Raw genomic sequence first — 21,899 nt, forward strand, 5'->3', positions numbered from 1 at the left:
TATTTATCCTGATAAGTAATCTTCCTTGTCATGAAACATACTGGAAATATGATTAGATTATCTTTAGTGTGAGTCATCTGTACGCTTAGAAACTAAGCAAATTACGTGAACATTATTATCATGTAATAAAAACACTCGATAAAATAAAATATGAGGCAGTTTGCTCGTGATAAATGTTTATTTTCAGGGAGCATGAATGTCAGGTGGAGTCGTTTTGAACAGTTTGTTTTGTTTTTGATACCCGGAAATAATGTCAGAGTGAGAGCTCCCTCCCGTGTGGCCCTGTCTGTGCGCTCCAGCCCCCGGTGCACGTCACACGTCGAGCGGCGCAGGGAAGTCCGTCACCGCGGCTGTTGGACCTGCTGGAGCTTTCGAGGGTTCTGATCGGTTCCATTTTTGTTTGGGTTTAAATTCAGACTCCGGGCGACGGCTTCTAAAGCGGCGATCGACGAACAAACACTGTGTGGATTTTCAGTCGTCTTTACACCAACACCGGAAACCGCTCTGCAAAGCGAAAGTTGAGGAGTCGCGATGAGTGTGGAGGCGTACGGGCCGAGCTCCCAGACCCTCACCTTCCTGGACACCGAGGAATCTGAGTTGCTCGGAGCGGACACCCAGGGCTCCGAGTACGACTTCACGGACTTCACCCTTCCCAGCCAGACGCAAACTCAAGGCCAGACCCAGAGCCAGCTCGACGGGCAGGTCGGAGGCGTTTAACGTTACAGGAAGGCACAATAAAGCGCGGTTTACTGACGTTAGCGGCACCTAGCTAGCTGCTTGCTAGCCCGCTATTATTGGCTCTAGCCTCGCTTAGCTTGATGTTAGCTAGGTTAGCATGCTAGCAAGCCCGTTGACTAAACTCATAAAGTAATGCTAGTCGCTTTAGCACGTTTGTTTTGAACCGTTTAAGTCAAAGTAGACTCTTGGGTGTAACTTTATTGACCAAAGATAATATTTACGAGCACTGACAATCTGTCAACGTATAATTAACTGCCTCCTCCGCGCGGTGTAACGTAGCCATTAGCTGCTAATCGTTAGCATTGAGTTAGTTTGCTTAAAGCTCGTGTTTCACTGCAGGTAAATGGTCCTGATGAGGGTCTTCACAACGGCGGGGTGGATGACTCCGTGGCCAAAGCCAGCCAGCTGTTGGCCGAGCTCAACTTTGAGGAGGATGAAGAGGACACGTACTACACCAAAGACTTGCCTGTGCACGCATGCAGGTACACCATGCCAGGATGTCTGTTGACTCTTACTCAGGAAATGATTACAGGGCTAACCATAGCTGTGTGCTTCCTCCTTTGACCTCACAGTGCTTTGCATTTAAATTATTAAACCCACAAATGTGCTCGCTCGCTTGCCAGTTAATTAGGTACGCCAGTAAAAAGTAAAAACAAACGCATTCTGATATATTAGTCCAGAATCTTGTCTTCACGAATGTTAAATGTTCATTTTATGCTAGGTTTGTGTAAGAATTGAACTGTGTGATCGTTTCTGGAGCACGTGATTTGTGGTTCTGTTAAACTGTGTTGAACTGAACACACAAAAAATGTGTTTCGTTTTAGCGCACTGACTAAAAATGAGTTTGTCAAAATAAAAATGAAAACACAGTTGAATCAACAGTTCTGCGATTAACCTTCATGAAACTGAGATTTAGTGCAGGACTGGTGTATTGGAATGTATTTGTTTTCCCTAGTGAACCCAATGAACTGGCAAGCAAGTGTATAAAGGGCATAAGAGCTAAAAAAAACGAATCAATTCATCAATAATGTTGCACGCAACCAGACCCTATATTATCTCTGATGAAACGAAGCCGACCAGCCGTAGAAACAGTTTCATCGTGAGGTATGTGTACTGATATGATTGTTAAATCTGCAGTCATGATGTACACGCATGTGGAAATGATGGAGAAAGAAGTTTCATCTGTAGAAATAGAAGCCGCGTCTCGATGTTAACGCCTGTGTTTACGGTATTTAGTCGCTGGGACAACTTCCTGTGCAGATCTAGGAGTATTTGTGGAGAGGAAGTTCTTTTCAGGCGTAGATAACCCGCAGTTCTTTTAATTGTGACTTGTTTAAATGTTCTTCAACGGGGAAAGAGAGCAGGTTCATGTGAAATGTCATGTTTGCTGATGAATCATTTGATTATGCGCGAGATCTAATACTCCTGACACCGCTGGTTCCGCCTGTGGTCAGTTTTGCATGGGGTGAATTATGCATTATTTTTTTCTTTACTCGACACCGCAGAGTTTCAGATGTTGTTTTGTGTATGTTTTGCAGCTACTGTGGTATCCACGACCCGGCGTGTGTGGTGTACTGCAACACCAGCAAGAAGTGGTTCTGCAACGGACGTGGCAACACATCTGGCAGGTGTGTAGTCGTCCAGTTCTTCTTCACCTGTCGTTATCGTTACAGTCACACAAGCGAGATACAGATCATGACTGTGTGTAACGAGAGATCTGTATGAAGTACTGTCCACAATACTTTCCTGGCGACATTACAATGGGAAATGTATCTGTAACCCATTTACAGTGTTTGTTCACAACTATTAAATGCACCGTCTGCCCTGTTCCTGTCCTGGGGCTCAATATGTTTTACAAACCTGCGGTAGATTTTTGATTATTTTTATTCTGTCAAACTTTCAGCCATATTGTGAACCACCTGGTGAGAGCCAAATGCAAAGAGGTGACGCTGCATAAGGATGGGCCGCTGGGAGAAACGGTGCTTGAATGTTACAACTGCGGCTGCCGCAACGTCTTCCTACTGGGCTTCATCCCAGCAAAGGCCGACTCCGTGGTGGTGCTCCTCTGCAGGTAAGTTGGGGTGACGTATATCCTGTCAAGAGTGTCCCAATATTTATCCTCTTATTTTTCTTAATGAGCGACTGCTCGTGTTGTCACGCGTGCATCCTGAGGCTAAAGACTCTTGACTCAGTCCTTGAAAACCAAACTCAAACAACATTTCTGTCTGTTTGCGTCTTGTGTGTTTGTGCAGGCAGCCGTGTGCCAGCCAGAGTAGCCTGAAGGACATCAACTGGGACAGTTCGCAGTGGCAGCCACTCATTCAGGACCGCTGCTTCCTGTCCTGGCTGGTGAAGATCCCGTCAGAGCAGGAGCAGCTCCGAGCCCGTCAGATCACCGCCCAGCAGATCAACAAGTTGGAGGAACTCTGGAAGGTACGTGTGGCTCTTTTCACTCGTCACTCACGTCAGGCAGCTAACACAATGTAAAGCGCCGTTGGTGACAGCTGCTTAGGAGGATTGCTAGTTTTAAAGAAACACAAGCCACCGAGTGGAAAGCCACCGAGTGGAAAGACAGCGTGTGTGACGTGATCTGATGGGTTGAATAGCTTTGTCTTTGTTCCTTTACAGGACAATCCCACCGCCACCTTGGAAGACCTGGAGAAGCCTGGCGTGGACGAGGAGCCGCAGCACGTGTTGCTACGCTACGAGGATGCTTACCAGTACCAAAACATCTTTGGCCCTTTGGTTAAACTGGAGGCCGACTACGACAAGAAGCTTAAAGAGTCACAGGTACCAGAACACCACTTTCACACTGAAGTAATCCTCGTGTGATATTACATCTGCTGCATATCAATGTAGTTGATGATATATTTTGATTTATTTTTATTTTTATTTTCCAGACCCAAGACAATATAACAGTTAGGTGGGACCTGGGGCTGAATAAAAAGCGGATTGCCTATTTCACACTGCCCAAGACGGATTCAGGTGGTAATTCTCTGAGCTTGATTCCTCCCAGTGGTTCTGTGGTGCAGATGTTGCCCCTCTCCATCCCCCCTTCAGTCCTCAGAATTGCACGCAACCTCCCCTATCCCTGCATCTTTTGGTGGCATGTGTGCTTGTTTTTTTTAGTTTTTTTTTAGTTTTTGTTTTTTTAGTCAGGGTTGTGTGGGTGCACGGTACCGTATCATTAGTTTCACAAACATAGGTCATCCTTCACAGCTTGCGAGGTTTCGAACCATATGCACTCTCTGACATGTGTCTTTTCATTGATCGTAGATATGCGGCTGATGCAAGGCGATGAGATCTGCCTGCGCTACAAGGGAGACTTGGCTCCGCTGTGGAAGGGCATCGGTCATGTCATCAAAGTCCCAGACAGTATCCTTTTACACCGGTGCATTACATCGTCTTCCAGTGTGTCTCTGAATATGCTAACAGGGGGATTATAAACCAACTATCCTGTTCTCCCGCTGGAAACAATTTAGGGATAATGCTGGATTTCCTTAACAGCCTGTGTTTTAAGACTACGGGGATGAAATTGCCATTGAGTTGCGGAGCAGCGTCGGAGCACCGGTGGAAATCCCCCACAACTTCCAGGTGGACTTTGTGTGGAAGTCCACGTCCTTTGACAGGTACGAGTATTCAATTTCACCGCTCAGTATGTTATACTGTAATTATAATTACGTATTTCCTCCTCCTTTTTTTTTTACAAACCGTGCAAAAAACAAATTCTTCTAATTGTTTATAGAAGGAATTCCATGTAAATGTCAGTTCACATGAAATACTTTGGTATTTGGTAAGTATGCAAACAAGCGCTAACTCCTCTCATTTGTGTACGTGTTGCTGCAGGATGCAGAGCGCCCTGAAGACGTTTGCGGTGGACGAGACCTCCGTGTCTGGTTACATTTACCACAAACTGCTGGGCCACGAGGTGGAGGATGTCACCATCAAGTGCCAGCTGCCAAAACGCTTCACTGCCCAGGGCCTGCCCGACCTCAATCACTCACAGGTCAGGCTTAAATAAACATCTTACGTCAGGGTGTAATTATTAATTGTTTATGTGGTTCAGAGGGAATGAACTCGGTGTAAGACAAAGTACATCATCCATGAAGCTTGTCTACTCCCAACTTATTTTAAAAACCAGAGGAACCTTGTGACCTCCGTTTGGAAAATATATTATTTTGTAACTGTGGCCATAAAGTCTGTTTTGGTAAGAGAATGTTTTTCAGTTCAGTGAGTGTGAATCCTTTTACTTCCTGTGTGTTCAGGTGTATGCTGTGAAGACTGTTCTGCAGAGGCCCCTCAGTCTGATCCAGGGTCCTCCAGGCACTGGGAAGACAGTCACCTCTGCCACAATTGTTTACCACCTGTCCCGACAGGGCAATGGGTAAGACAAACATAAATATAAATATATATTCACAGCACTTTGAAGTTCCTGTTCTCATTCTCTCTTCGGTGTATGTGTCCCCTAGGCCAGTTCTGGTGTGTGCTCCCAGCAACATCGCCGTGGACCAGTTGACCGAGAAGATTGACAAGACTGGGCTGAAGGTCGTCAGGCTGTGTGCCAAGAGCAGGGAGGCCATCGAGTCTCCGGTGTCTTTTCTGGCTCTGCACAACCAGATCAGCAACATGGACAGGTCAGTGGCACGTAGGGAAAAAGTCCTCCAGACGTTCGACGCAGTGTTATTATTGATTGATTATACAACGTCGCTGTCTAGCAACAAACCAGTCGTGTAACCCATCAAATAGGAATGTAACTCAAACACCTTGTTGCTTCCTTTTTTTATTATTCTGTTTTGTTTTTGTTGAGTGACGTCAACCCCAGATTTCACAGCAAGTCAGGCTCAGACATGGCCTTATTTGCATTCCTTTTTTAATGAGTGTACAGTATAATGGGGGACAGGTGCAACATATTTGGATCAAGTACGGTTGGAATACGTTTCACTTCTTAAACCTGTTACAGACACAAGTGAATTGCTCTAAACATGTTGCCATCAGATTCATGCATGTGTTTTAAACAAAGCAGCAGTCTGAATTGAGTCTGGTATCTTTGTCTCAACAGCATGCCGGAGCTCCAGAAACTACAGCAGCTCAAGGATGAGACCGGCGAGCTGTCGTCTGCTGACGAGAAGCGCTACAGGGCTTTGAAGCGCACCGCTGAGAGGGAGCTGCTCATGGTGAGGACGGTCTTCAAAGTGTTAGACCAGAACGGTTTCCTCTTACTCAAGCTGGGAGCTGTCAGCTGTTTAGTCAAGAGACACGTACACCTAACAGCTTTCAAGTCTCACGGATTACAAATTGTCTTTCTCCTCGTTGTGCAGAACGCTGATGTGATCTGCTGCACCTGCGTTGGAGCCGGAGACCCTCGTCTGGCCAAGATGCAGTTCCGTTCCATCCTCATCGATGAGAGCACCCAGGCCACTGAGCCCGAGTGCATGGTGCCGGTGGTGTTGGGAGCCAAGCAGGTACTAGCTCCCTATTCACACGGGATTAGTTTTACCTGGGGACGTCATGTGATTTAGAAATGACACCTGTATATCTGCGTTTCATGTCAAATTCACTATCTATGGTTATGACGTCTCTGCTGCTTTCCGCTTCCCTCCACTACATGTCAGAGGACATTTTATACCTCTACACTTTCTGACAGCTTTAGTTACTTTGGAAATTTACGAACTACCTGGACGTAGTTACTGATCTCATCATCCTCCACAATTTAGTTCATGTGATGGTTTTGATCTGTTTTCCGTGAATGGGTCAGCGACATCTCAACTTTTCATCGTAACAGTTGACTTTGATCTATAACACATCCTTCATGCTTCTTAAATGAAAGGAGGCAGAAAAACTGAATGAATCAGAAACAGAACTGAAATGAAAACACTCTGCGTAATATGTGAATTAGAGAATAGAACATGTTGTCATAGGAACTTGAGTAATTAGCTGCTGTTAACAATATAAACAGCTATAACACTGTACCAACCCATCGGTCACCCCTGTGTGCTCCGTCTTCCTCCTCCACTCCAGCTCATTCTGGTGGGTGATCACTGCCAGCTGGGTCCTGTGGTGATGTGTAAGAAGGCAGCTAAGGCAGGTCTGTCCCAGTCCCTGTTTGAGCGCCTGGTGGTTCTGGGGATCCGGCCGATCCGCCTGCAGGTCCAGTACCGCATGCACCCGGCCCTCAGTGCCTTCCCCTCCAACATCTTCTACGAGGGCTCCCTACAGAACGGCGTCACTGCAGGTAGGTCGGGATTATTTCAGGGTTTAACAGAGAGGCAAAACTCCACTTAACAACTGAAAAACTAATGAGACGTTCCTGTTCTTTCAGCCGACCGCATCAAGAAAGGTTTTGACTTCCAGTGGCCACAGCCAGATAAGCCAATGTTCTTCTACGTGACTCAAGGCCAGGAGGAAATAGCCAGCTCTGGAACCTCATACCTCAACAGGTAACATCACGCGTTATCTTGGGTTATTTTGATTAATTTAACTCGCAGATCTGAACAATTCTCAACAATACCGTGGCTGGGAGCGGGGCGGCTGAGGGTAGCAGACAGCAGAGGGGCGATCCTCTACGGCCTTCACATTCAAACCAGAATGGCAGGCTGATAAAGTTGCAAAGTGAACATTGATTAATGGCTGCGTAACGTAACATGATCAGCAGTAAATGCAACGTTAGCTTCCACAGAACAGTTAGGGTTAGTAGCTGACAGTTGGGGCGTCAGTCAGTTGACCTTCCAGGCTCTTGCTGCTGCGATAATCTTGTATATTTTCCACCCAAACTGTGTCAGAGTGAAACAAGCAGAACATAGAAATATTGCTCCTCTTGCTGTCACCACCTGCTAAAAAAAAATACTGTCAACTTCATCTGGGTGAAGTTGACAACGCTCCCGACGCTCCAAGCACAGTGTCAGCGTGGTAGCTTTGATATGATGGTAGAAATTAATTCCTTTAAAATCCCACGGCCTCTTGTCACGCAAGTTGCTCCTGGTCTCTTCCAGCTTGTGCACCACTTTGAAAAAGAATGCAGGAAAGCTGCAGAGAAACAAGATTAAACTGTTTTGCCTCGAGCTGAGCCAACGTCTACTTAATAAATGTTATAGACACCAAAGATACAGTTGCAGTTTTCTGCCTTCATTCGTCAGCATCAACTTGAGTGACGTTAACAGTCTTTTTCCTCTGTTGTAAAGTACGGTATTTAACTCTGGGATGTCAAACTCATTTTAGTTCAGGGGCCACATACAGCCCAGTTTGATTTCAAGCGGGCCGGACCGATAACATAATATCATAATAACCAAACCAAAACATTATTATGAACAACCTGAAATTTCTTCAGAAAAATAAGTGCAGTTTGGGCACATTGTTGTCTGCTGCTTAGTTCTGGGTGTTGTGTTCTGTCCGCTACTCTTACTGAAAGAGTAGACGAATCAAGAACAGCAGTTACTTTAATTGAAGAACTGCAGTGAAAGTCTTTGCACATTCATGCCGTGGGCCAGATTAGACCCTCTATGTTTGACGCCGCTGATTGAACCGATGCTGATGTTTTTCAGGACTGAGGCCTCCAACGTAGAGAAAATAACCACCAGGTTGCTGAAGGCCGGAGCCAAACCCGATCAAATCGGCATCATCACCCCATACGAGGGTCAGCGCTCCTACCTGGTCCAGTACATGCAGTTCAGCGGCTCCCTGCACACCAAACTCTACCAGGTACGACACTCCTCACGCCGTCGAGAAAGAAAGGACGTATTAGATGGGTGTTAAGCTCAAAGACAGCTGTTGTTGTCACGTCTCCTCAGCAAGAGGCGGAAACAAACATACTAGAGAGCTAGAGTCAAGAGTACATTCAAGGGAAATTATCATTAATATGTTTTTCATGTCACGTGTCACTCGCAGCGTGACCCTGAACAAAATTCTTACAATGTATTTTCCCCCCCGTGTGTCCTGTTGCATTGTAGCAAGTGGAAATCGCCAGCGTGGACGCCTTCCAGGGCCGAGAGAAGGACTTCATCATCCTGTCTTGTGTCCGTGCCAACGAGCACCAGGGCATCGGCTTCCTGAATGACCCCCGCCGTCTCAATGTGGCGCTGACGAGAGCCAAGTAAGAGCCTCAGCAGAGCGGTTAATCAGCGATCAAGCTGACACAAAGCCGGCTCGTTGGTTTTCATGGAGAAGTTAATTAAGTGTACCACAAACCAGACACGCACATTTAGATCATGTCAGATTCGTTTTTTTTTGTTTTTTTTAAACACTTGTTGCGTCAACTGTGTGACATTCCTTACAGTTTAGATTACAAATGTTGTTTGTAGGGACGTCCCGATCTAAAATCGATCTTTTAATATCAGTATCAGCTGATTTGAGTCCCGATCCGATCCTTAAATAAACAAAACTTCCTCCCCTAGACATCCATAAAAGCTTTTCTTATCTGTGTGCTCCTAGATGCAGTTGGATTCAGTCCAATAAATATTTCTGTCAGAGTTAATGTAGTGTGGAGAGGGTACCTTGGCTCCAGAAAACCTGTGTTCTCTACTCCAGAAATGTTCTCCCTGACCCGCTCTGGAACTTTTCTCTTCTTCTCAGCGTTTGTTGTTGTTTATCAGCCTTTGCCTGAGTGGACTTGGTGTATTCTGGGATCTGGTTTTGGTTAATAGCAGTCCTAAAATAAATACAAAGGATCAGGCTTGGCTGAAGCCGACGCCAGTCCGATCCAATTATTTTATACACGCGTGGATCGGGGACATCCCTGGATATTTGTTAATTAGATAATCAGATTACACAGTATATGTTAAAAAGTTCAACCCTGATCAGGAGTCTTGTTTGTGAAGGTACGGCGTGATCATCGTGGGGAACCCCAAGGCCCTCTCCAAGCAGCCGCTGTGGAACAACCTGCTGAACAACTACAAGGAGCAGAAGGTGCTGGTGGAGGGACCCCTCAACAACCTGAGGGAGAGCCTCATGCAGTTCAGCAAGCCCCGCAAACTGGTCAACACCATCAACCCTGTGAGTAGGACGGAGTGCTCTCATCATACGGTGGATTCTCATACCATTGTGTCTGTGGATCTTTTAGAGCAAATGGTTAATCAAGAAAATAACTGGCAGATTAACTGATTGGGTCTCTTCATATGAGCTGGGTTCTGCTCAAGGTTCCTTCTTCGCCACAGCCACCTTAGTGCTTGCTCCGGGGGTTTCAAGCTCCTGGCTCTGCAAAGCGTTGCGCGACAATTTGGATTGTTATTGACGCCATATAAATAAAACTGAATTGAATTGTTAGTTGCAGCCATAAATCTATCTGGACGCAGCTGTTGTAAACGGCGACTGTTGTTTTTCCCAGGGAGGACGATTTATGAGCACTGCCATGTACGATGCACGCGAGGCCCTCATCCCTGGCTCTGCCTACGACCGCAGCAACGCCGGTAATTATTGTTTACCGTCCTCCAGTTTGACTCTGGATCATAGCCAGTGACAAACTTTACTTCTTTACTTCACTTACAGCTCATTTGGCTCGTCCTGTCTTCGCATTTAACCGACTCTTTCTCTTTCTCTTTCAGCTGGACGTCCGTCCAATATGTACTTTCAAACACACGACCAGATCGGGATGATCGGGGCGGGCCCTGGTCAGATGGCAGCTATGAACATCCCCATACCCTTCAACCTAGTGATGCCGCCAATGCCTCCGCCCAGCTACCTGGGTCAGCCCAACGGCCCTGCTGCAGGTAGAGTAACAACATATATAACATATGAAGATCTTCAATTGATGGTTGTTTACCAGCTGTAACACACTTTATTTTTTATTTTACATAAAGGTCGTGGAGCGATGAAAGGTAAACCAGGCCGCGGTGGACGACAGAGGGTCCGTGGCTCAGGAAACCAGGGCAGTCAGGGTAACGGACCGAACAGCCAGGCCAGCCAGGATGGAGCTTCCCAGTCCTTCTCCCAGGGGCCCCTAACACAGGGCTACATCTCCATGAGCCAGCCCTCCCAGATGAGCCAGCCTGGCCTCTCCCAGCCAGAGCTGTCCCAGGTAACACTTCACCGTTCCTCAGAGAAAGAAAGAGGACGTATCTTGTTTTGGTCATGCATTCATAGTTGTTGGGTTTGATTGAAGCTGAGGGAACCTCCTGAGTCTAAAGGCGTGTCCGTTGTGTTGTTCTCCAGGACAGCTACCTGGGCGACGAGTTCAAGTCCCAAATCGACGTGGCTTTGTCCCAGGACTCGACTTACCAGGGTGAACGTGCATACCAGCATGGTGGGGTGACCGGACTGTCACAGTATTAAAGTGTAAGCGCAGTCAGTGTGAAGATGGATGCTCCACAAAACGTCATGGGAATAAAAAAGAAGGTCTAAACCCTGTCTTTTTGTCTTGCAGGTCACCTGAAGAAGGGAGCTAGGCTTGAGCTGAGCTTAGTTCATCAGCTTTTTAATCTGGGAAATAATAAAAACATAAAATGGATACCTGTTTTCCTCTGCTACAACCGAAGCACCACCAAGTGAAAGCGACGGGATAGCGAAACCAAACCAATGACCAGAGAAATAAGAAGGTAGAAGACGAAGAGAGCACGAAGAGATGGGCAGGGAGGAGGCGAGAGAGGCCGAGTGAACAAGCGAGGCGGGAACCGATGCCCGTGCGTAGTGAAGGAGGGAAGACGAGAGGATGGGCGGCGTGCGGTCGGGCTGCTGAGGGGAAACGTAGGAGAGATCTCAGCGTTCTCTCGTGGGGAATCCAAATGATGTTCAGCTCCCAACTAAAGTAATCCACCCAACACCGTTCAACCCGCAGCCTCCGGGAAAGCTCCGAGGAAAGTTTCCGCACCCGTCTTCAGATGAGGACCGAAGCTTTTCAGTGGAATTTGATCAATTCGTTCCCCAAACCTGGGCGGACTTGGTTGCAGAAAGCTCAGCACAAACCCCCCCACCCCCCCCACGCCAAGTCGGTTGTCTCTCAACCTGTTCAATGTCCTGGACTGTTTTTAAATTAGGTTTACAGCGGGAGAAGAGTGGCAGTAGCAGTCTTCTACTGGGCCCAAACACCTCAGCAGCCTCTGAAGGAAGCGCCGGTCGACACACCCTCTCGGGAGAGGAAACGAAAACTCTGGTTTCTGTGCTCGAGTCTGACATTGAAGAGCCTTGAGCACCACTGGCTCATACACAAGGTCTTTAATCGAGTGGTTTCGACCACGCGTCGGTGGTGGAGCGGCACAGGGATTTCAGACAGTTTCTTCAAGGCATGAGGCGCGAATCCCACCGGTATCGCGGTCATCATGGAACAGTTTTTCTTTGAAGTACCTTTCTTATCACAGAGCACAAAATTGCAAAAAAATAAAACAAAAAAAGGAAAAAAAAAAAAGTCAGTGAAACTATCAAACATGACCAGCATTGAATATTCAACTCGGTGTCATTTGATGTTTCAGCAGAGGCTTTTTCTTTATTTTAATCGTTTGAAAAAAAAAAGCAGGGGTTGTTGACGTCCCGCTGCGCTTCACGACCAGGTGTCTTTTATAAAACACTCTGCAAAGCTTCGATCGGCAAACGACGCCCGAACACTCGGCGCAGAGTTGAGTCCTCAGGGGGAATCGTGGACTGTCCACGCTCATCACGCAGACCCCTGCTTGAGGTGAAAGGAGCTAAACGAGGAGGGCGAGGAAGGGACGGAGGGAGGGCAAGGCTGGACGAGGCGGTCGTGGCAATCAATCCACCACAAGTAAGAAGTAGAAAAGGAAGGTGGCTGATGGGGGAGGAGGAGGAGGAAACTAGTTCAGATCATTGCCAGGGTCAAGACGTTTAGAGGGTGGGAAAACACTGGGTTGCAAATTTGACAAAATGTGTTGGAAAATCTTGACATTAACTCCATGATTTAAGAAATTAACCTGGAAGACGTTTGGTTCCTGTGCGGATTAAAGACGTTTCCGACACTCGCAGACGCCATCGCCGGATGACGGCGGGGGATGAGAAAACCGGAATCAGTGCCTACATAACCAGTCACCTTCACACGAACAGCTGCAGCACAAGCATTGAATGTAGTTCAAGTCAAACTACCAGCACATAACAAACCTTCCAGACACCAGAGGGCTCGAGAAACCCACAGAAAAGGACTTGTTTTATGATTATCACTGTTTTTGTTTTTCATATAGAGTAAAATCAGGCCAGGTGATGATGAGGTCATTGAGTTTATCAGCGGTAAAAGTCGGGGTTAATGGGGAAAAGGGAAATAAAAAAAAAAAAAAAGCCACCTTCCTTCTCTGTGGGGTTAAACAGGCTGGTAGAGTTTATTTTTTTTTTCCTTCTGTGGACGTTTTGATTTGTGCAAAAGCTCGTTCGACCTGCATTACGTAGTTCTTGTAGAATTCCTCGAGGTTTATACGGATGTTGGGAAAAACCCTCTTCCTGGAGAACTCTGCGATCCAGACTTCTTTTTATTTTACTTTTTCCTTGCCGTGCGTCCCTCAGCTGGGTGTTACGTGGCCGTTTTTTTTTTTTTTTGTGTGTACGTTTTATTGAAAATCCGTCTTGTTTTGTAGCATCTGGTTTACTACAGGAACGGAGCGGACGCCGTTTGCTTTCTTTCTTTCTTTCTTTGACTTTTTGTATCTCCTCAAACTGTCCCGAGGGATTGTAGTTTTGTAGCTCCATCTGGACACAGCAAGAATGTACTCCGCTGTCGTTTTCTCACCCGCTTCTCGTTTCTGCAGACAATCATGTTGCGAGTACACGTTTAATCGGCTTAGTAGTAGTTCCGTTTAGTTTTTTTTGACATTGTGCGAAATCTCTCATTTGTGCGGTGAGTTAACATATCAACCCGTTACCACTGAACTTCTAATGTTATATGGCTTTAAGATAAAAAAAAAAAAAAAACCCCGCTGCCGTAATATTATAGCTTTGATGTCTTTTCCATCTTCTGAGCCACAATCAATTGCAACATGTGCAGTGATTCAGTTGTAGATTAGTTGCTGAAACATTTGCATCCAAACCATCAGTTCTTCTTTATTGTAAGGCGGAGATTAAACTAGCGACGTGGTGTAAATGCATATGTCGTCTTATTTGCAGTGACGTTTCATCACAAGATGCTGATTTCCTTGTTAAACTGAATCAATAAAAGGCTGTCAACTTGAGCTGCATTTTTTTTTTCCCCCCTCGGTATTAAATTTATTTGCAGGTGAAACAAATATTACAAGTATTGTACAAACTGTGGAGTATATAAACATGAGGCGGTTTTCACGCCGTTGCCTCCTCTGCTTTTTTCTTTTTCATCTGCTTCTGCTTCGTCGGTTTCTTTTTCTGTCTCTGGATGTTCTCCTGGATTTTCTGTTTGAATTTCTTCTTCTGGCTCCTGATCTTCTCCAGCTCCGCCTTCCTCTTGGCCTCAAGATCTGGGTCCTGAAAGAGGAGCGGGGGTCACAATTCAAAACTCAACAGCAGGACAGCTATCGGCTCAAATCAGACCCCTTGCAACACTTTCGTCTGTAGAGTTTGAAGTTGAAATGGGTCTGAAACTTCTTAGAAGCTTCTCAGTTGAGTAAATTGAAGATGCAGGGGGAAGTTTTTGGGTCTCTTCATGCACAGATTAGTACCTGACTAGTATCGGAAGAAGTTCATGATATACTATAAATTACAAGTCTGTAGTTTTCTTCCTTATAGTCTGGTGAAGAAAAAAAACAGACCGACGTCCAAAACAGTTTTTAAGTAGTGTTAAAATAGTTGTAAATCATAGTTCTTTAAATAAAAAGTCACTGTAGCATTAGTTTACCATCTACGGTGCTTAAAAACAACTAAAAACCATCAGATTTTCAGTTGTGACAGTCGACACAAGCAACTAAAATATCAACATTTATATAAAAATTATTTGTACAAATCAGTGAGGTGTAAAAGTAAGTGAACCCTTGTTTTCAGTATCTGCTGAACAGTCATGTACGGCTGCTAGGAGCTCATTTATCCACAAAACATTTCAAGTAATTTACATTTTACATTTTCTCTTTACATTTTTCTTCCAAGGGTAAAACTTTAAACTTTATGTCCAGCTGCTGACTAAGCTTAGATTATGTAACTGAACCAACTGAGAACAGTCTATTTTCACTACAGTTAATTAAAGTAAATGTCTCCATTACCAAAAACATTTATATAGAAATATGTCTGCATATTAATGTTTTCTCTGAAGTCACAGGCGCCAGGTGTAAAATAAACCTTCCCTGAGCTGTTTACTTGTTAAATTTGCCAAAATGTAATAATTTAAATTCAGAAGAGACAATAAAGGAGTGTACGTGCCTTCCCCTCCAGGATCAGCTGTTTCCTCTTGTTGATCTCCTTTTTCTCGTCAAAGTCTGTCGACTCCAGTCTCTGCGACAAAACAATTCAAATAAAAGTTTAGGCAAACATTCAGTCCTGTTTTTTTAAATCTATAGCATACATTCTGTCACTTATACTTGTTGTCCACGTGGACTGAAGCCACCACCTCCACAGTCTAAACCGAGGCTGTCAAATAAAAGGCCCAGGCCAAAACCAGGCCCTGTCCCAAGTGTCTAATCTGTCCACTAGGGGTCGCCTATTCTTCCTATCCTATTGTTCCCCAAGCAGGGTTAGGGTTTGGTGTTAAAATAAATCTTAACACCAAAGTTCCTTCTAACCTTACTCTCAACTTCCTTGGTTGTTGTGCGTTTGTCCCTAAAGTCCCCTAGTAGTGGACCTACTCCACCATTTCAACCCTGTATGTCAGAACAACACGGTGAGACAATCTGAAGAGCAGAAACGTCCGTACTATCTCACACTCCCGCCGGGTCACGTTGACCTGCGTGAGGATCTTCAGGACCTCTTTCTCCTCCACGGGATACTCCTTCAGCTTGGTCTCTGTAGAAACACAACGGGACAGTTTTTAATAATTAAACCGAGGCTTCAAAAACACACAACCACGGGGAGAAAACTACTGATGCTTAGATTTTCCAGGTTACTGCCCTCGGAGGTTAACATGCAACTTGACCTTTGACTTTTGGCGATACAGGCATAAAATATGCAACGTTTGCTTTCAGTTGGAGCAAATACCTCAACTTTTAGGCCACGTTATTGATTTGTAAGTTAATGTTTTAATGTTCACAAGAAATAAAAGAATCTATGCAAAAATACTGCTAGTCCAAAAGAGACAGATTTCTCTTAGATCTTCACTAGAACAGTCAAATTACTAAATTCTGCTTCATAACGTGTTACTAAAGACATATAATCTGACAAGTTATTTCCATCCCGTCGTTATGAAGCGTGTCTACAGTTTAAAAGAGCTCTGAGGAGGCTCCTGACGTGACTCACGAGTCTGTTCCTCGATGGAGTGAACCAGGTGGATGTCGTACTGCGTCACCAGCGTGATGGACACTCCGTTCCTGCCTGAAGAAGCCAAACATATTGTCGCTCGTGAGCTATATTCACACACAGACGTCAAATACAGACGATCAGGATCAGCCTTCGCTTAAATTAATCAGAGGAAACGAGGTTAACGTCACCTGCTCTCGCTGTTCGTCCCACTCTGTGGATGTAGAGCTTGGGAAGCCCGGGCGTGTTGTGGTTGATGACGACCTGGACGGTTGGAATATCCAAACCCCTGCGATCACAGAGTAAACGACACGATCACGGCCTGTCTGCAGTTGGGACAGATTATTTAGTTTGGACGTGAAGTAAACGTTGTTAACTGGGAGCTCACCTGGAAGCTACATCCGTCGCAATCAGGATTTTGTAGACGCTGGCCTTGAACTGGGCGAGGTTCGCAAAACGTTGTTTCTGGAGAATAGAGAGAGCGTTTGATCTTTTATGGTTTCTATATTATCACTAACACTTTAAGACACATGTGATACCCACGTACAGCAGAAACTCACTGTAGAGTCTGACAGATAAGAGAAAACAAGCTTAAATGACGATATCGCAGATTCGGATTAGGTGTAATTTTCCAACATCAGTGTCCTTTAGCGCGTCTAGTGTCACTGAGAAATGACGTTTGTGAGCTCCACAAGCTCGGCTGGTCTTGTCTGACTCACCTGTTTCATCATGGAGTGCAGGGAGATTGTTGGAAAGTTAAATGTCCGCAGCATCATGGTGAGGATCTGGCAGCTCCTGAAAAATAGTTTTAGTTTTAGAAACGTACATGCACATTAAATAAAACCTGGACAGTTCTTTCACAAATGCAAATAAAAAGTGGATAAACAGCAATCACAGTGAACAGTGTAAATATGAATCACTTCTGAGCTTCTTACTTGCATGTGTTGGTGAAGATGATGATGGACCAGTCGTCGTGTTCGTCTGTAAACTTCTGGATCAGGTGGACCAGGTAGGCGTCCTTCACCTTCTCCGGAGTGAGGATGTATCTCTGGTCCAGCTCGTCCACTGTGCGCGTTCTGACAACGATAACGAGACAAATCAGTAAACGCCGAAGACTTACTAGATTTTTAGATTCACAGAGGTTAGCGAATAAGAGGTCAGGGTACAGAAGAGAAACCCTGAAGTTGGGTGAAGCTGAGGACCATGAAATCAAGATGGATGTTGATTCTCTAATTTCACAAAACAGAATTACAAAAAAAATGTAATTTAATGAATCTCAGCCACATAAAAACCCTTGATGAAAGAATTAAAATGTGAATAAAGACGAGAACACGGTGCATCAGATCAGCCTGATCAGATCTGTGGTGCAAACCGTTTTATTCTGCATCGGTATTACACTGTCTACACATATATGAACCCTGCAAACAGTTCCACCGTCAGTAAATCCACCAGAGTGCTCATTCAACCCCAGATAGGATGTTCCCCGCTCTCATTACGTCTCCCTTCTATCTAAAAGGCATTTGTGCTCCTCACACTGGATGGTGATTGCTGTGCCGGCTGGTGACTCACTCTGATGTGCTCTCCCAGAAGAAAGGTTTGTTCATGGCGATGCTCTTCAGCTCCTGCAGGGTGTCCGTCAGCGTGGCGCTGAACAACACCGTCTGTCGCTTGGCCGGTAAGATTCTCAGGATCACCTCCAGGTCTTTGGTGAAGTCGGTGCAGCCCTGCTCCAGCAGCCGGTCGGCTTCATCCAAAATCTGAAGATGCCACAAGCAGAAACAATAAAGTTATCACTCGAATATATATAAAAAGAAATGACTGAGTGAATGCCAGTTTTATGGGTGCTTCCTGAACTCACCAGGAACTGGATCTTGCTCATGCTGAAGGTGTCGGAGCTGCGGATGTGATCAGCCAGGCGGCCCGGCGTCGCAACAACCACGTGTGGTTTGTTGGACAGCTCCATAGCCTGGGTCACCATGTCTGTCCACAGCATGGGCAATAATGGCACATTCATTTAAATACTTAAGATGTATCAGGTCAGCTGACTCTGTGACCTCCTTTAAATCTCTACTTAAAACATTCTTTTATCAGAGAACACTTCCTGGTTTTAATTGAACTGTATTTCTGTGTGTTATATTGTTCTGTTTTAAGCGATGTTAAGCAATTTGCAAAGGTGTGACTCTGTTGGAGACATTTAAATGAACTCCCTGACATCTTCCTTTATAGTTTTCAGTACAAAACAAATCTTTTCACACGGACAAACCAGAAATACAGCAAATAGAGCCACACGCTCAACATTTTCCCGTTTTCTTTCAGCTGCATCCCAGCTGACACCGAGATCGAGGATTCCAGAGAAAGTCTTGCCCTTTAAGATTTTCTAGCCGTGCGAGTCGTGCTGTCGCGGCTGAACGAGCAGAAATAAAAGCCGCCTGCAGCGAGGCGCATAGTTACCCATTCCACCGACGATAATGCAGTCTCTCAGACCCAGAGGCTTCCCCAAGACTCGAAACTGCTCTGCGATCTGATATGCCAGCTCCCTGCACGACACCACATTTACAGCAACATGAGCTTGATTTCTTTGCTTGATTTGTTACATGTGAGTGTCATTATAATAGTATTCAGTTGTTTTAATGACCTGAAATAACATAAATCAATTTAGTAATTAGGCCCAGGGTTTAAATATATTTCCCAGTGGAAGACAAAGAGCTATCGTGCCTTTATTTTGAAAGGATGACAAGCTGACAGCACTGATGTTTTCTGTGATTTCTTCCTCACACACACACTTTACTATCATATCTACAAATACAAACAGTGTGAGGTGACCAGTAATGCACCGAAAGAAGAACATGCGAGTATAAATTGTGACATCTTGTCCTGACTGCACTGACCTGGTAGGAGTGAGCACCAGGCAGAAGATGCCGTACGGGTCCTCTGAGAGCTTCTGCAGCACTGGCAACACAAACGCTGCCGTCTTCCCGCTTCCAGTCTTGGCACAGCCCATACAGTCTCTGCCTGTGTGAAGCAAACAAATCACAACAAACTCATCTCATTTGCACTGAGATCTGGTCTACCAAAATACAACGCCAAACTCCCCTCGAAACCTTTAGCATTTTCTGTATATTTGCTCATCTCAATACACAAACACCTTACAGATCATCTTAACAAACATTTTATGATCCAGATGCTCTTGTGGTAAATTCGGCTAGAGTTTGATGGGACAATTTTACACTTTATAATGCATTATTCAACACCTAGTGTGTATTAAAAGAAAGCAAATGTCTTGTTCCAGACCTGTGGATCACAAATAACAGACACACTGATAATAAGATATATGCCGAAAGCAACTATGTTTACTAAATGTTTTATTTCTTATCCTCTTCACGCACTGTTAAGGTGTTTACCCTAACTAATAAACACAAATCCTAAATTGACATATTTCTCAACGAAGATCTGAATGATTTGTCGGGGTTGGGCTGTTTAAAGATAATCAATAAGAAATATACATTCTACTTAAACAGCCTGGTTGTAATGTTAGTATATTCTCTACACTCGAAGCTTTAACGCACCCTGTCTTACCTTCTAATATCGCTGGCACGCAGTTTTCCTGGACAGGAGTGGGTTTGTTGATGCCCAGCTGTTTACACTGTTTGACCAGCCACTCCGACAAACCCAGAGACGAAAAGTCAGCCATGGTCTGATTTATCTCGTCCTCCGATAATTAATAAGGTCCACAATGCGCGTGGCGTAAAAATAAAATATCAAAAACACTCTATTTCAATGTAGAAGAACACATCCTCGTGTGTTTTGTCCACGGTCGCCGGATGATTACGTAACAACATGGCGTCGACTTAATGCGTCAGACGGGAAGAAGAAGACCGTGCTGCCCCCTGCTGGTCAAACATCGGTATAGCAAGAACACCGATAGTTAATTATAGTAATAACATAAAGAATATATTTAAGGTCCAGGAGAAATATAAACTTAAACCAACAAGTAATGACGAGTTTAAAGTTGAAATTGAGATTATTCTCTTTATATTTTTTATTATTAAAATGTCTTTAAAGGTGTGTTTCAGTAGATTTACATCTTCCTGTACCTCCTAGGACGGTCTGTGTGTAAATCTTAAACTTAAACCTTCAGATTTTTAACCTCTCTGGTATTAAATTGTAAAAGCGATGAGCTGAGTTGCTGGTTATGTCACTGTACCGCTAAAAAGAAATCTTTCGGGCACCAGGTTTCATTTCATCTCTGTTTTGAATCAAATAAAGGATATATAAAACAATCAAACGCACTAGTTTGGCATTTTTTTATGCTGGTTTGTCAACCTAAAGTTAAACCCAGAAACACAATCCAAATGAAAACTAGGCTGCTATTAAGAGGAGTGTCTTTAGTTTTATCTTGTCGAAGTTTAAACCGTCTGTTTTTCTTTTACAATATCAAGATGGTTCAATTTAAGATTTGATTCTCTGTCTAGACATTGTTCCCCGCAGGGATGAAGTCTTGTTTGTCACCTGGCGCAAGTCTTCATTTGCCACAGCGTGCGTGAAAAACACACTGTGAGTTTGATTCAGCTGCTGCTGGACTGGAGAGGGAGGGAAATCTTCACCATCTGTGCCTGCACACTGTGCTGCCAGAGGTGATTAATGCCCCGTGTGTTAAAGGCGAAGGTCTGGAGGTTCGCGTCCGCTCTGTCCAGCTGTGCGGCAAACTGCCTCAGAACGACTGAGAAGTGTCTTTCTAAATGCTGAGCTGTTTGCATGTAAGCAGAGATGTTCCCTGCAGCACAGAGCGCCGTAACAGGCCACTGAGCAGCACCATCAGTGCTCCCATCGCTCTCCCAATACACTGGAGGCTCCGCTCTCTCATGTTCAGCCTATATTCATGCAAATAAATGGTAGGGTTTTAAACCAGTGGTGACACTGAATCAGGAGCTGCATGAATTAATGAAGTGTAGAGAGCTTTTTTCTAAGCACAAACAATTTTCAGCAGTTTTATGAGGAAGACTTGTGAAGCTTTAATAAGACAAAAGAAGTGAAACCTCTTCTAGTTTTCTTGTCTTTCTTTGACCAATTAGCAGCTTCAGGAAAGTTTCATATTTTCAGAAACTTTGAAACTGCCTTTATGTTAGATTTTATGTATTTCATTCTATAAATTATGGGTTCCCCGTGTTTCTGTTTGTGTGAATTCTATCTGTTATTTTCTAAACATGTCAGAGTCAGTCTTATTCATAAAGAAACATAAAATGTTACAGGGTTAAAAAAAGAGGAAAAGACGAGAAAGTCTAAGAGTTCAAGACTTAACAGTTGATCTGATTCATCAGATGCATGGTATACACAGCCTGGCCAAACAAACAAGTTATTTAACCCCAACTGATGCAACGAGTAGCTTCTCATTTCTTAAACAACCATGTCTAAAGACACATCCTGTGGTCGTGGAAAAGATGTTAGTCTGTTTGAGAAGGGTCAAATCATTGGCATGGATCAAGCTGAGAAAACATCTAAGGAGATTGTAGAAACTACTAAAACTGGGTTAAGAACTGTCCAACGCATTATTAAAAACTGGAAGGATAGTGGGGAGCCATTGTGTTCCAGGAAGAAATGTGGTCGGAAAAAAATCCTGATTGATCGTGATCGGCGATTACTTAACGGTTTGGTGAAATCCAATAGAAGAAAAACAACAGTAGAACTCAGGTCTATGTTTAATAGTGAAAGTAAGAACATTTCCACATGTACAATGTGAAGGGAACTCAAGGGATTGGGACTGAACAGCTGTGTAGCCTTAAGAAAACCACTAATCAGTGAGGCTAACTGGAAATAAAGGCTTCAGTTTGCTTGGGAGCATAAAGATTGGACTCTGGAGCAATGGAAGAAGGTCATGTGGTCTGATGTGTCCA

The 21,899-nt window shown here is 44.6% G+C and overlaps 2 protein-coding genes across 3 annotated transcripts; one reads left to right on the top strand and one right to left on the bottom strand.

Moving 5' to 3' along the window:
* The first annotated feature begins 311 nt into the window (after positions 1-311).
* Positions 312-13,829, top strand: LOC311490163 (regulator of nonsense transcripts 1-like). Of its 2 annotated transcripts, none has more exons than XM_084547521.1 (24): positions 312-702; positions 1,078-1,220; positions 2,277-2,366; positions 2,642-2,809; positions 2,991-3,171; positions 3,367-3,528; positions 3,639-3,726; positions 4,015-4,113; positions 4,259-4,367; positions 4,585-4,744; positions 5,004-5,122; positions 5,208-5,372; positions 5,798-5,912; positions 6,057-6,200; positions 6,757-6,970; positions 7,058-7,175; positions 8,277-8,433; positions 8,682-8,824; positions 9,549-9,723; positions 10,055-10,136; positions 10,272-10,436; positions 10,527-10,744; positions 10,879-11,001; positions 11,090-13,829. In XM_084547521.1, the coding sequence occupies exons 1-23, from the start codon at positions 532-534 to the stop codon at positions 10,996-10,998; spliced, it is 3,306 nt and encodes a 1,101-aa protein (XP_084403647.1). In that variant the 5' UTR covers positions 312-531; the 3' UTR covers positions 10,999-11,001; positions 11,090-13,829. The 2 variants fall into 2 exon arrangements, with proteins under 2 accessions (XP_084403647.1, XP_084403648.1); XM_084547522.1 differs by having other exon boundaries at positions 3,639-3,723.
* ddx49 (DEAD (Asp-Glu-Ala-Asp) box polypeptide 49) lies at positions 13,546-19,937 on the bottom strand. The gene is made up of 13 exons (XM_084547523.1): positions 19,585-19,937; positions 18,897-19,020; positions 18,460-18,545; positions 17,867-17,988; positions 17,578-17,765; positions 16,944-17,084; positions 16,728-16,803; positions 16,397-16,473; positions 16,200-16,297; positions 16,009-16,083; positions 15,470-15,558; positions 14,980-15,051; positions 13,546-14,094 (listed from the first exon to the last, which is right to left on the bottom strand). The coding sequence occupies exons 1-13, from the start codon at positions 19,697-19,699 to the stop codon at positions 13,933-13,935; spliced, it is 1,425 nt and encodes a 474-aa protein (XP_084403649.1). The 5' UTR covers positions 19,700-19,937; the 3' UTR covers positions 13,546-13,932.
* Positions 19,938-21,899: the final 1,962 nt, after the last annotated feature.

Source organism: Chelon labrosus, assembly GCF_963514085.1.
Source record: "Chelon labrosus genome assembly, chromosome: 7".
Lineage (NCBI taxonomy): Eukaryota > Metazoa > Chordata > Actinopteri > Mugiliformes > Mugilidae > Chelon > Chelon labrosus.

What these genes read in the sequence shown, in the direction of transcription:
- LOC311490163 (XM_084547521.1), top strand. Translation starts at nt 532, where the DNA reads ATGAGTGTGGAGGCGTACGGGCCGAGCTCCCAGACCCTCACCTTCCTG. An exon ending in AGAAGCTTAAAGAGTCACAG is followed by an intron (nt 3,529 to 3,638) that starts GTACCAGAACAC and finishes TTTATTTTCCAG; the next exon opens with ACCCAAGACAATATAACAGT. An exon ending in AAGTCCACGTCCTTTGACAG is followed by an intron (nt 4,368 to 4,584) that starts GTACGAGTATTC and finishes GTGTTGCTGCAG; the next exon opens with GATGCAGAGCGCCCTGAAGA.
- ddx49 (XM_084547523.1), bottom strand. Translation starts at nt 19,699, where the DNA reads ATGGCTGACTTTTCGTCTCTGGGTTTGTCGGAGTGGCTGGTCAAACAG. An exon ending in ATCTTCACCAACACATGCAA is followed by an intron (nt 16,804 to 16,943) that starts GTAAGAAGCTCA and finishes ACTATTTTTCAG; the next exon opens with GAGCTGCCAGATCCTCACCA. An exon ending in TGCACTCCATGATGAAACAG is followed by an intron (nt 16,474 to 16,727) that starts GTGAGTCAGACA and finishes TCTATTCTCCAG; the next exon opens with AAACAACGTTTTGCGAACCT.